Source organism: Triturus cristatus, chromosome 12 (genome assembly GCF_964204655.1).
Source record: "Triturus cristatus chromosome 12, aTriCri1.1, whole genome shotgun sequence".
In the NCBI taxonomy this organism is placed as follows: domain Eukaryota; kingdom Metazoa; phylum Chordata; class Amphibia; order Caudata; family Salamandridae; genus Triturus; species Triturus cristatus.
The window spans coordinates 700,750,265-700,763,923 of NC_140595.1; the positions used below are offsets into that span (position 1 = coordinate 700,750,265).

Below are 13,659 nucleotides of genomic sequence, written 5' to 3' on the forward strand. Positions count from 1 at the left end.
CGTCCGGTTTCTTTAGCTGAGGGTAAAAGGTTGTTTACTCGTTCGGCCTTGGGAACCGAAGAAAAAGACACTATTGCTGCCCAGGCATCCCAATGGATGCGGCAACCCATTTATTCATTATCAGACATTTGGAGCACCATGAGAGATTACGAGCCGGTAATGCAGCAGCATGCATTAGAACATATGGCGAACCGCCTTATATCATTATGGGAGCAGGTACACACGGAGGGAAGGGCCCCGGCCATATTATACGATATCGTCACACAAGCCCATAAATCCCGCCTTACCCCAGAAGAAGTGTATGGGAATGTGCAGACCCTGGTGGCGTATAGAACCCGTCTGCAGTCAACTAATCCTACGGGGCTATCCCAGTACCCTATGCGGGAAGTACACCCCATCTACCATCCAGAAGTCCCGGAAGTGGTAGACGCCCTCGGGGTAGTTACTCGTCCCAGAGTGGAGGCGCGTTTCCAGGAACAATGGGTGTATACTCCCTGGAAACGAAGTGAGGTGTTGTCACTAAGAAGTCAGTTACCAGATCCCAGGAAGAATCCCACCGCGTATTACAAAGAGCTTACTGAAGCGGCTTCCTCCGCTGTAATGACGTTGGCGGACATTGAACTATTCTTTGCTTTACTAGTACCGGTGGACATTTGGCGCCAGGTGCACGACCAAGACCATGCAACCGAATTTGGGGGAACCTGGGAACAGCTACGGGGATGGGATAGAGATCGTAAACCAGGGAATAAGCCCCGGGCGGAAATATTGGCCCTTCCTGATAGGATAATAAATTATATGCATTCACTGATCCCTCCCCGGAAAGTGGATTGGGATAAGTTGACGGCCTGCAAGCAGAAGAAGGACGAGAGTGTATCCGATTTCTTTACTATATTTGAGGGAGTTTTCATCGACTTCAGTGGACAGGACCTAGCCACTGAGGGGGGGGTACGGTTGTTCGTGAATCGATTCGTGACCAATCTGCTGCCGGAGGTATCGGCTCGATTACAGGCTGCTGAAAGCACCTGGACAACCACTACCCCGTCGACAATATTGAGTATGGCTCAATATTATGAACATCGTGAGAATGAAAGCAAGGACAGGACAGAAAAGAAGTCGAAGGACTTGAAGACTCGAGTATTGTTACAGCAAGTAGAGAGAGGACGGGGAAGAGGGAGAGGGTCACAGAATTTTGCTTCGAGAGGGGCGGGTCCGGCGCAGACGACGGGACGGACAGATTTGGGCATAAATCAATGTGCCTTCTGTAAGCAGGAGGGGCATTGGCGAGCCCAATGTCCGTTATTATATGAACAGAACAGTGTTCCGAGAGGTCGGGGAAGGGGACGTTTTGCTGGACAGCGAGGGGGATCTACGAGACCAGAGCATTCGGCGACAGGTGAGATGGGTCAGAACTGTTTTGATCACGGTCAGGGAAAGCAGTATTACAATGATGATTATATGACAGGCGAGGGTTCAGGTTATTCTCAAGCATAGGACAGCCAAAGACAGAGTCAGGGGCAGGTGTCGATTCCAATTGATCAAGCTGGACCTTATGTCCATGCACGATTACTGAACGCATCAGGTAAGTTCCTAGTTGACACAGGGGCCATGAACAGTTCTGTTTCACGTGCCCTAGTCCCGGGGGCTGCTCTGTCTGGCCAGAATAATGTGTCTGTGGGGTTTTCTGGAACTCCGGTGGTAAGCCCCATCTCACAACCGCTTCCCCTTACCCTAGGGCCGGTATCAATAGACTCACCCTTCCTTTTGACCTCCCAGTGTGGAGAGAACCTTCTAGGCATGGACATATTGAAAAGATTGCATGCTCGCATCTATTGTTCCCCGGAGGGGGTTTACCTGACCATAAAAGACCCTTCTCCCCTCTCCGCGCAATGCTTATCTAAAACAGAATCTCTACCACCAGAACTGACGTGCATTCCGAAAACCCTCTGGGCGACCGGAGACACCGATGTGGGCCATTTGAAAATTCCCCCAGTATCAATTACTTTAAAACAGAACGCCCAGTTGCCGAAAATGCCCCAATATAAAATTGCCCCTGCTGGGGAACGAGCTCTAATGGCTATCATTCATGATTTGATTAAAACCGGAGTAGTGGAAGAAACGGCCTCTACCACGTGTAATAGCCCTATTCTTCCGATTCTTAAGCGAGCCCCGGTACAACAGACTCCTGATTATGCTGATACCTATCGATTTGTGATTGACCTACGAGAGATCAACAAGATTGTGGTACCCCAGTATCCTGTGGTACCAAATATTAATTCCATCCTGACAATGATTCCTCCAACTGCGCAATTTTTCTCAGTCATAGATTTAAAGAACGCATTCTTTAGTATCCCCATACATCCAGATAGCCGCTTTCTTTTCGGCTTCTCATTGGGGGGCCGTAGCTTCAGATTCTGTCGCACCCCCCAGGGGTTTACAGAAAGCCCCAGTATTTATAGTCAGGCACTGAAAAGGATACTAGACACCTTGAGTTTGCCGCCAGGTAATGTATTACTCCAGTATGTTGATGATCTCCTGGTGGACTCTGACACTGAGAAGGGCTGCCGGACGGCAACAGTGGATTTACTACAGCATCTGGCAAGACATGGTAACAAGGTATCACTGTCAAAGTTCCAATATTGTCGACCGGAGGTGACCTATCTCGGTCATCTCCTGTCGAAGGAGGGAAGGCGATTGACCTCGGAGCGTATTGCATCCATTACTAACATGTCTGTTCCTCGCACGCAACATGATGTCCGTGCTTTGCTTGGCATAACCTCTTACTGTCGCCAGTGGATCCCTAACTACTCCCTCATCACTAAACCTTTCTTGCATTTAATCACCAAAGATGTGCATGAACCCCTACCCTGGACCGATGAGTGTCGAATGGCTTTTCTTTCTCTAAAGGCTGCTTTATGTTCTGCTCCTGTGCTTGGCACCCCAGACTACCGGAAGCCTTTTGTGCTCTACGTGCATGAGGTGGACGGTTGTTCGCTTTCAGTGTTAACACATGACTTTGGAGGTAAGCAAAGACCCTGTGCATATTTTTCGGCGGTTTTGGACAACGTCGCCAGAGCACTTCCCAGCTGCCTAAGAGCCACGGCCGCTGTAGCGGTGGCGATCAGGCAATCGGAAGGGCTAGTCCTAAATACGAATCTCACAGTGATGGTACCACACGCTGTGGACGTATTGTTAAACAGGACATAGACGCAGCACTTAACCAGTGCGCGTCTTACGGGGTACGAATTCACCCTGTTTGCACCTCACATAACGATCAAGAGATGCGTCACTCTGAATCCTGCCACGTTGCTACCCCTCCCCTCAGGAGAAAGTGGCCAGGATGTACATGATTGCATATTTCGGACTGAAGAAGAAACAAAGGGCCGGATAGATCTAACTGACACCCCTTTATCGGAACCCCAAGGGGAATTGTATGTTGACGGCTCATGTTTTAGATTGCCCAACGGTACTACGGTTGCGGCTTATGCAATTACCACCTTGCAGACCGTGGTCGAGGCGGCCAAAGTACCATATCATTCCGCCCTAGCGGCTGAATTAATTGCACTACTAAGAGCGTGTGAATTGGGTAAGGGATTGAGGCTGAACGTCTACACCGATAGCCAATACGCTTTCGGTGTAGCCCATAGTTTTGGGAGGTTGTGGGCAGAACGAGGGTTTCTCACATCCCATGGTGAAAAGATAAAGAATGGACAATTGGTCGAACGACTGCTGGCCGCATTACCTTTGCCAGAAGCCCTCGCCATTGTAAAATGTAGTGCCCATAAGGCTGTAACTGATGATGTTGGGAGGGGTAATGCGTTTGCAGATAAGATTGCCAAGGAAACTGCCCAGTCCGATAACCCCTCCATGTTTGTGGTTAGTCAGTGCAGAAGGATGGTAGAAGCAGACATTTTTCGAAACACTGTAGATAGTGTGAAAGAATTGCAACAGGAGGTCACCCCAGAGGAACTGCAGTAATGGCAGGAGCAGGTGGGGCGGTTAGACGAGAATGGGTGTTGGACGGACCTGTCAGAAAAATGCAGATGGCTACTACCGAATGCATTCGTGAATGCGGTGGTGGCCATGGCACATGGTCCCGCCCACGTCGGGGTCCGAGGCATGTGTGCAATGTTGGACCCTGTATGGTACAACATCAATATCCAAAAAACGGCGAGGAATTTGGTCCAGCATTGTATGGTCTGCCTTCAGCATAACCCGGGGGGTGGTGCTCCTGTTTTGTCAGGTAGTTTTGCCCCACCCACCTTGCCTTTCGAGGTACTCCAAATGGACTATATACAGCTGGAACGGGTTAACAACCTCAAATACGTTCTGGTGGTAATCTGTACCTTCAGTAAATGGGTGGAAGCGTACCCCACTAGAGAAAACACAGCTATAGCAACTGCGAGAGCCTTAATAAAGGAGTTCTTTCCCCGATATGGGTTACCACGAGTAATCTGGAGTGATAATGGGACACACTTTAATGCCAATTTAGTTCAACATGTATGTAAGGGTTTGTCAATATGACAGAAGTTCCACCCCGCACGGCACCCTCAATCGGCAGGCCTAGTTGAAAAATATAATGGGATCCTGAAGTTAAAATTAGCCAAACTACAGGACACGACTGGCCTGAAATGGCCTGATCTTCTACCATTGGCCCTGTTGTCTGTAAGAACGACCCCTCATTCTCGGAGTGGGATTTCCCCTTACAAGGTGGTTTTTGGGAGACCTGCCAATGTATGGGGGGTACCCCGGCCCAAGTCATTTAGAGATATTGAGTATCCTATGTTAGCCGACTACCTCTATGCGTTAACTAAAGATCTCCGTTCTATCCACCAACAGATTTCAGCAGTACTGCAGCCGCTGCCGGAGGGCCCCGGACACAGCATCGAACCAGGTCAGTGGGTCCTAATTCGGAACTATCAGCGGAAGTCGAGCCTGGAACCCCGCTGGACTCGGCCACATCAAGTGCTTCTGGCCACAAGGACGGCGGTAAAGGTCGAAGGGAGACAGCATTGGATTCATGTTTCCCATCTGAAGCGTGTCCCGCTTCCCTTGCCCGAGGATTGCCAGGACCAGGAGGAGAACGAACAGCACAGAGGTGAGCACGACACCGAAGAGTCACCCTCCCCCGAAGCCCACGGAGAAACGGAAGGGCAGGGAGAGAGGGCCACAAGTTCGGGGTCAGCTGCGGCAGATAAGGCCCTGCCTGGGGACCAAACGCGTGACCAGGAGGGCCACACACCTCGTTCCTTATCTGATCCCACTGTGCCCATCTTGTTCATAAATCCTGAAACCCCTGGTCACACTCGATATCACCTGCGGCCCTGCAAACGGAATGAGATCCCCCGGTCCGGCTTACAATAAAAGGTGAAGTCTAAGCTAAGGGACCTAGGGATCATATAAACACTGGACTGAACTCGTGGAGGGTGTGGAACTTTAAGTGATAGCTCTGTTCAGAAAGAAGGTAGAGACACTGGTAGCAAAGGGGGCCCAGGTAACTTTCCTCTTCGACCAGAGTTGCGTCAAGTGCAGCTCCCACGCGAGAAGTTTTTGCACCCTTGATTTTTCTTCTTTTTTCTTTTTATATTTTTACTGTTTGGAATGCTAAGAGTCTGCCTGTGAGGCTCTAACACAGACACAGGAAAGAAGCACCCTCCGGCAGATTGGACTGCTTGTAAACTCTTTTTGTTTCCCGAGCTTAGAACTGGACTTTTAGTGAGAATGTATCCCATTGCTCGTTTTGCCCTTGAAGAAGAACGTCCCATAATCCCTCGCCCTAGATACTCATATTTACCAATGTTTTCCACATGGAGTTTGCGTGCTAAAATTGTGTTTATCTCTATAATAGCTGTGTCATTTCTATTATGTTTAGGATTGTTCATTTATCTAGAATTCCGCCACCCAGTCCATACCCTGGTGTTAACTACCCCCACTCCTCAGGAACACCATTTTCAGACTTTGGCCCCTCACAAAGAGAGGCATCGCCAGACTTATGTACATAATGCCTTTATAGAAATGTTGCATCAAACCCACAGTTCCACGAATGTTACCGATTGCTGGGTATGTGGCCTCCTCCCTTCAGTAATGCATAAACATGATTTGTTTATTTCAATGCCGTTGTCACATTTAGGGAGCTGTGAAGCTTGGTTTAGATTGTTGTCTATGATATATGAGCATTATACTGTAGACGCACACAGATTCTCGGAGAAAGATTATGACTTAATCTTGGCCTACATAGAGAGGCATCAGGGATTCACTCCCAATGCAGAAGGTACTGACGGCACTTTAGATCCAACAGCCTGCATGAATGTGTACATGGACCATGAGAATGATACTTGGCTAAGGGATGAGATATTAGATTTTGTATCCTTCAATTTTACCGAATACTTCAGATATTTTCAGGAACGCAATGTCTCGGAAGACAAAATTATACCAGTCCCTGTATTAAATACGTCATCCTCCTTTTGTATCCAGGGTTCCGGCCATTTGTTCGTAGGATTTAGCAGATGTAATTACACTTATCGATTACGGACTTTTAGTAGTCCGCCAATATTGACTCCCCCGAACATATATTTTGTATGTGGGGAAAATGCTTACACCTGACTTCCCAGGGGATGGTCGGGCGGGTGTTATCTGTCCTTCCTCTATCCTCCGGTTTATATTGCCCCATCAGATTATCACAAGTCCCATTCACTGAATAAAAGAAGTCTGTTATCTACGTCCACTGATAATGATGTCACTGATCAAACAGATACCCCGGCCCAACACTTCATAGACATTATGAAAGGGGTTCTACCTATATGGGGCCCTATCCTAACTAGTAAGGAAATTAGGAGGCTGTCCAGGGTGGTGGAAGGAGTGGTCAATACCACTGCCGGGATATTGACTAATATCACTGTGGAGCTTCAGGCGACCCGGCTTGTGACCCTTCAGAATCGTCTTGTTTTAGATGTCATATTGGCTGATCGCGGAGGAGCATGCCGGGTGATCGGGAGCTCCTGTTGTGTGTATATACCTGACTCCGCCCCTTCGGTTCATTTAGCCATTCAGAAACTCCACCGACTGGCATCAGAAATCCATACGGAGACCGGTACTTGGTCCCTGTCAACTTGGTTCTGGGACCTTCTGACCACTTGGGGGTGGAAACTATTCATGGTCCTGTTGGGTATAGTGGGTTTCCTTTATTCCTGCTGTATTTGCATCCAGTGCGGCCCTGCCTGTTGTTCTTATTGTGCCACCCAATTTCGCTCTGCAATACCTAAGTCCCCACCTACCCAAGCTCATGCCCAGATGACCCAGAAAGAAATTCATGACATTATGCAGATAGATGAGGGCATTTTTGAGGAATAGTTATATTCGTTTTTATTTTTATTTTAGCTACACTATGCTAAAAGGGCTGTTCTGTAGGATCCAAATTAAAATATATGATTAGCATAGCGTAACTAAAACTAGCTTATCTGATTCAGCCCCGTAATAAGGCCCTTTTCGTCTAAATTAAGTTAGTACGACGGAAAGGGCCGAAAACAGGATCGCGGCCATCTTGGCCCTCAACTCTCTCGTCATGTAGGAACTACGATCACGTGGTTCCCTGAGCCCATATTTTCCTTGTTTAGCATGCACCAGTTTAGAAGACAGGCTGAATTGTATTTACGACCGAGAAGCAAGGTCACATCTGCTAAAAGGGAGTACCAAGCAAAATTCCTTCTGAACCTGGGACGAGAAGGGAGTCACCCAGCCGACCTTCTATTCTTAAAGATAGTAGCCCTTTTTGTATCACTGAAACTAGATATAGGATGAGCTCATTAGGAGCGCCTGGACGGGCTGGTACTTTTCCACTTGTAAGGCTTTGTATGTTGCGCTGTAATGTATAAAAGTATGAGTTTGTCAAGGAACCAGGAGTCTTCCTCGGCGCACCTCCTGGGTGAGGATCGATGAGGCTCCTCTATGTAGAGTTTTCTGTCTGGCCAATAAACGCTTGAACCTTCTACGTTGCCAACTGCTCATTATTTGACTTACATTGCGGGCCACTGGTAAGTGTGGCCCTTGAGATGAAAATTTGGATACAACAGCCCGGTGATGCCACAACTTTCCCACACAAAAATGTGTGAAACTGCTAAATTTGAGGTTTGCAGGGCATTCTGGGTAAGGAAACGTTGGGGGATCCACACAAGCCATACCTCTCTGAGATCCCCCGGGTGTCTAGTTTTCAGAAATGTGTGGGTTTGGTAGGTTCCCCTAGGTGGCCGCCGAGCACCGGGCCAAAATCCCAGGTTACCCCCCTTGCAAAACCAGGTCGTTTTGAGGTAGGCAATTTTCATCTCGCCTCAATACGTTATGGGCCCTTGCCTGTCGCGGGTACTTGGGCCTCCCACACGAGTGAGGCACCGTTTTAATCGGGAGACCCGGGGGAACGCTGGGTGTTAGGAAATTTGTTTCAGCCCTGTAGGATCCAAATTAAAATATATGATTAGCATAGTGTACAAAAAAATCCGGTTCTTAGTTTGCTAACTTTGTTACTAGAGTCATTCACTGTACATCTCTAATGTTGAGTGGCGTTGCAAGCACTCAAGTTAATTTGCTGTGTCTCGTATTTATGTCCCTGTTCTGTTTTTGATACTGTTGTAGCATTTTCTCACAATCCTGATCGCACTACTTTATTTCCTTCTACAGTTCTGTGTTTTACTGTCTTGGAGTTTTGAGGCCTGATTTAGAGTTCGGTGATAATGGAAAATCCTTCAATTCCCATGAAAGTGCTAAACATGGAGCAGGTTCCACTAACTAAATTCCACCCATCATAGTGATGGAAAAGGGAAGCTAGACAATTGCCATCGGATCAACCTTTTCCCTCAGAAAACAGAGGATTTTCCATTACCCTCCAAATGTAAATCTCACTGTTAATCCATGACCTACTCAGCTTTTGAATCCTGCATGCATGCTGGTCACTATTACCAATGGACCCTGCTTTGTGGCACTATGGTACTTTTACCTCTGTGGTCTGGTGTAGGCTTCTGTGGTCACAATTAGTGATATCAGTTGTGGAACACCCTGATCAAATAGCGGCCAAATTCCATGCCTGTCTTTCTGATGTGATGGAATGGATGCGCTCGAGTTTTTTAAAAATTAATACTGAAAAGACTGAAGTGATGGAGTTCGGGAAAGGTCCCTCAGTCTGGAACACCCTATGGTGGCCTTCGGCGGCTGGGCAATGTCCCCTTCTGGTCACTAAGGTGAGGAACTTGGGGGTGATCTTTGACGAAAAGCTGAACATGTCAGCCCAGGTCAATAGCCTAACTTCATCATGTTTCCTCCTGTTAAAGACTCGGCGGAAAATCCTCCCATACATCCCTTTGGCGCTACAAAAAATTGTGATGGCCGCCTTATTCATGTCCAGACTGGATTATTGTAATGCCATGTTCTTGGGTATCGACAAGTTCCAGGTTGGAAAAATCCAGTCTCTGCGGAACGCCGCGGTCCGTGTAATTCTGAACCTGCCCAGGGGCTGCCCCACCTCTGCGGGCAGGAAATCTCTCCACTGGCTTCCGGTTCAACAGAGAATCGAGTTTAAGGCACTCTGTTTGGTTCACCGGGCCCGCTTTGGTGGGGGCGCTAACGATGGAATTGACAGGTTCATACCTTACATCCCGCCCCGTGCTTTGCGGTCGGCCAACCTTGGCCTTATCTGTATTTCCAGATTTAAACTAGCGAGATGGGGCGGTCGTTCTTTTGCCATCTGTGCAGCTAGATTATGGAACCATCTGCCAGTGGGGATGCGACTTCAACCTAGTTATGCCCTTTTCAGAAAGATGCTTAAATATCGCTTATTCCAGGTCCAATAATAATTTGTTTCCCGCTGATTACACATACCACAGCGCCAAGACACCGTTTGGTATTCGAGCGCTTTATAAGCTTCTTTTATACTTATACTTACAGTAATCACAATATACATGCCTTGCAGCACTCAATCCCAAAGTTTATAATAGAGGGGTGATTTAGCATCCAATATATCTGATGGAAAAAGCAGTTATCCCTAGTCATTAGCATCAAGACCCCTTTATGGTATAGGCCGACCTGGACCTTTGGTGGTCAAAAGCCTTGCCTCTTTTATTTTTAATTGTGCAGCACGTGTGTGGGGAGAGAGGGTGAGGATGCTTTGGAGAGCCTCTTTTTGACCCCCACCACTTGCCATCTACAGGACTCTACAGGATATTCTGAAGGCAAATGTAATAGTGGATAGACCGAGTAAGTACGTTGATAATAGAAAGCCTTCGGCTACAACGAAGAAGCCCAGTGCCTCTTTGGCTGCCATGGCCCTCTCTTAAACTGATTTGCTGCTCGCACATGTGGTAAAGACTGTGGTTGTTGGATTACTAGATGGCAGAAGCCCAAAGTTGAATGGAGTTGAGAATTTACGAAAATGGAGTAATTACAATGATGGGAAGAGATACAAGGCCTCTCCTCTGTTTGCCTCCCATCCGGATAAATAATTCAATTACTAGGACCTAGGAAGGGATGGTGGGTGTCTGGGTACATCTTTGCAGGAAATCAAAGTTTTTTATGCTATTGTAGAACTCAATCAGTGTATGGCTTTTAAGCATGCTTACTAAAGGGCGCTCTCAGGGGCAGTCACTGGATACTGCTGAAGTCACACCCGATTCCTTCGCAGAGGTTTCTCTTCCTTGGAGTCATACTTGATTCAATATTATTCTGAGCCTGTTCATTGGACCCATTCTGGATACGGTGCCTTCTTCTCTGCCTCAAAGAGTCAGTTCTGGTTGTGATCCCAATGTTTCAACCTTTGATCTCGGTCTCACTGAGTGTGGCTGCGAGACATCTTGGCATCCTGTCATCATGCTAGTGGACCACACCAGGTGACACATGCGGGCTCTGCAGAGGGATTTGAAGTCTCAGTGGGCTTACCACCAGGGAAACGTGTCAGATTCCATCCAGGTGTCAAGAGGAGACTGCAAAAGACCTGCATTGGGATTGCTGAGCTGCAATTCAATCAGAGACAGGATCCTCTCCCTACCCCAATTGGAGCTAACGGTCATGAGGAATTACTTTGCTAGGTTGGGTAGGTCATCTGTGAAAGGTGGAGATCAGAGGACTATGTACTCCTGCAGTAATCCGTGTCCACATCATTCTGTTAGAATTGCAGACAGTTTGTTTGGCATTAAAAGCCTTTCTCCCAACCATCTAACGGGACTGGATGCAGGTCCTTACAGGGAACACCATTGCCATGTAATACTGTAATAAGCTGGGTAAAGTAGTGTTGAGGGTCCTGTACCAGAAGGTTGTATGCCTCTGGAGCTGGGTGACTCATTTGGGTATTTCCCTGATCGTGCAACACCTGGCAGGAGCTTTAAATGCCTGGGTCTAGAAGCTCAGATAGCGCTGCCTTTTGAACCACTATTGGCAGCTATACTTAGTTATGCTGCAGGATATCTTCCTGTAATGGACAGAACTCTGTCTCAGTCTTTTCGCCACCCCGAGAATGTGCATTTTGCACATTTAGGTCCCCAAGGCAGTTTTCGCTCAAATATGCACTTTGGCTATAATGGAGTTTGGGAGCATTGTACACACCACCAATACTGTCTATCCTGCCCAAACATCTGAAGAAGGTCAGGAAGCAGGAGAGTATGGTATCCAAAACTTCTGGGCATGAGCATATGTCCTCCTATTCGGCTTCCACTTTAGGAGGACTTTCTGTTGCAGCAGCCGGGCAAGAACTTGCATCAGAGCCTGCGCAACGTACACCGCCATGCTTGAAGAGTCAGCAGTTACAGTTAATGGCCTTCGTACTCCCTCCAAAGGTAGGGAATGTATTTTTAGGAGGCGGCCTTCCACCAAAATAATCTCTGTGGGACGCTGGAAGAAGTTCATTGTTTGATGTTCTTCTCAGCATATCCAACACTTAAATGTCCGGTTGTCTGTTTTTCTTCTTTTTTCCTTAGCCAACCAAGCTTCCTTAGCTACAGCTAAAGGTGATTTGTCTGCCCTATCAGCCTTTTCACGATTGCCTGATCATCTTTCTAAAAGGGCTGACCCGCATGTTTCCGTCAAAATCTTTTGTGATCCCTCAGTAGGATCTGAATGTAGTTCTTGAATTTCCAATGAGAATCCCAATTGGGCCAATGCATAGCTGCCATCTAAAGTTAATAACCCTGAAGACATAGTTCATCATCACATTGGCTCATCATGTGAGTGATCTGCAAACACTCTCTATCCAGCAGTCGTACACCACCTTTTTTCAGACAAATTATTGGTAAGGACTAAAAGTTGTGATGCCCTTTCACTTCTGACAATGTATCACCCTGCTGGCATTTCTTGCCCCACATCATCAATTCAAGGAGGGAGAAAGACTCCATCAACTGCATTCAAAGAGAACTTTAAGCTTCTATACTTATCACATCAAGGGCCTTTGTATGGATGATCATCGATGATTTGTGGGGTTTTCCGGGCCTAAGAAGTGAAAAACAGTGCGAAACAGCCTGCCTGTAGATGCATTGTGTTTTACATAAAGATCTGCTGTGAATTAGCACAGAAACCATGTCCAGAAGGCCTGCAGGCTGCTTCTACCAGGGCCAAGGTTGCTACCACCGCTATGGTGCATGGAGTCCTGGTCTTGGACATCTGCCAGGCTGCTACCTGGGCGTCTGCAAACATGTTCACAAAGCACTACTCTTTAGGTAGACGAGACCACGGAAGGGGCATTTTGCCCATTCGGTCCTGCAGGACTTCTTATTCTGAGCCATTCCACAGACCCACCACCTAGGGAGGTACTGCTAAGGTATCTATTCAGAAGGTGAGGAATCTGCGGTTAGAAGAATCCATCAAGAAGAACAGACTTACCTTCTGCTATTTCTGATGGATTCCTAACCAACCCTTCCTCCACCCAGTTCTGTGGAGTAGGCTCATTTCCTCGATCTTATAAAAGTTCCAATTTGCGATCTGTAAACTATAAAATCGAATTACTAAAGGCTCTGTGTCCGCAGCATGAAGAAACATCAGCAAGAAACTGACATCGACGTGCTGATGTGGTGGTGATATGTGGCTCCTACGTTACATCCGTGGCCGGAAGGACCGGACTCGGAGTCACACAATGCCCCCTATCACTGCCCGATGCAATTGCTGAGAAAAAATCTCAGGCTCCAGTTTAGTACCTGCGGGTATTCACAAGGTGAGGAATTTGTGGTTAGCTAGAGTATCCCCATAGAAAGAGCATTATTGAAGGTAAGTAACTTGTTCTTCTGTGCCATTCTCCCTTACATCAACTTGCATGTAAGTTAATCACTTTTAATTTCAGCTTTTTTACTTTGTTTTACGATGCACCTTGAAGCACGCCCACGTGCCACTGGAGCCTAAAATATGTAAAGACCTTGATGAGAAGGGCAAGTTCAAGACAAAAATAACTTAAAGGGCAACTAACAATACAGTTCACCCTCATGAATGTTCATAGTAGCCTGGTTCTTATCTGCCGTGGGCCACTTGAGATGCTAAAAATTAATATTGCCTTACCTGAGGTTCTACAAAAATTGCAAAGAATGCTTGAAGGTTCTGATACCGTGATTTAATAAGAGTGGTTCAAGCCATTTTTTCGGGCAGAATAATTGTTTTGCGCTGTATCACCAAGATAAGCATACATAAGGAAGTTTAAATTTACGA

The 13,659-nt window shown here is 47.1% G+C and overlaps 1 protein-coding gene across 1 annotated transcript in view; it reads right to left on the reverse strand.

The window, feature by feature from the left end:
- Window positions 1-6,250: 6,250 nt before the first annotated feature.
- The window catches only part of LOC146780137 (extracellular calcium-sensing receptor-like), a 44,200-nt gene continuing 36,791 nt past the window's right edge, over window positions 6,251-13,659 (reverse strand). The window contains exon 7 of the mRNA XM_085637122.1: window positions 6,251-6,287. Within this exon, the coding sequence (XP_085493248.1) occupies window positions 6,251-6,287 (37 nt within the window). The remainder of the gene's footprint in view (window positions 6,288-13,659) is intronic.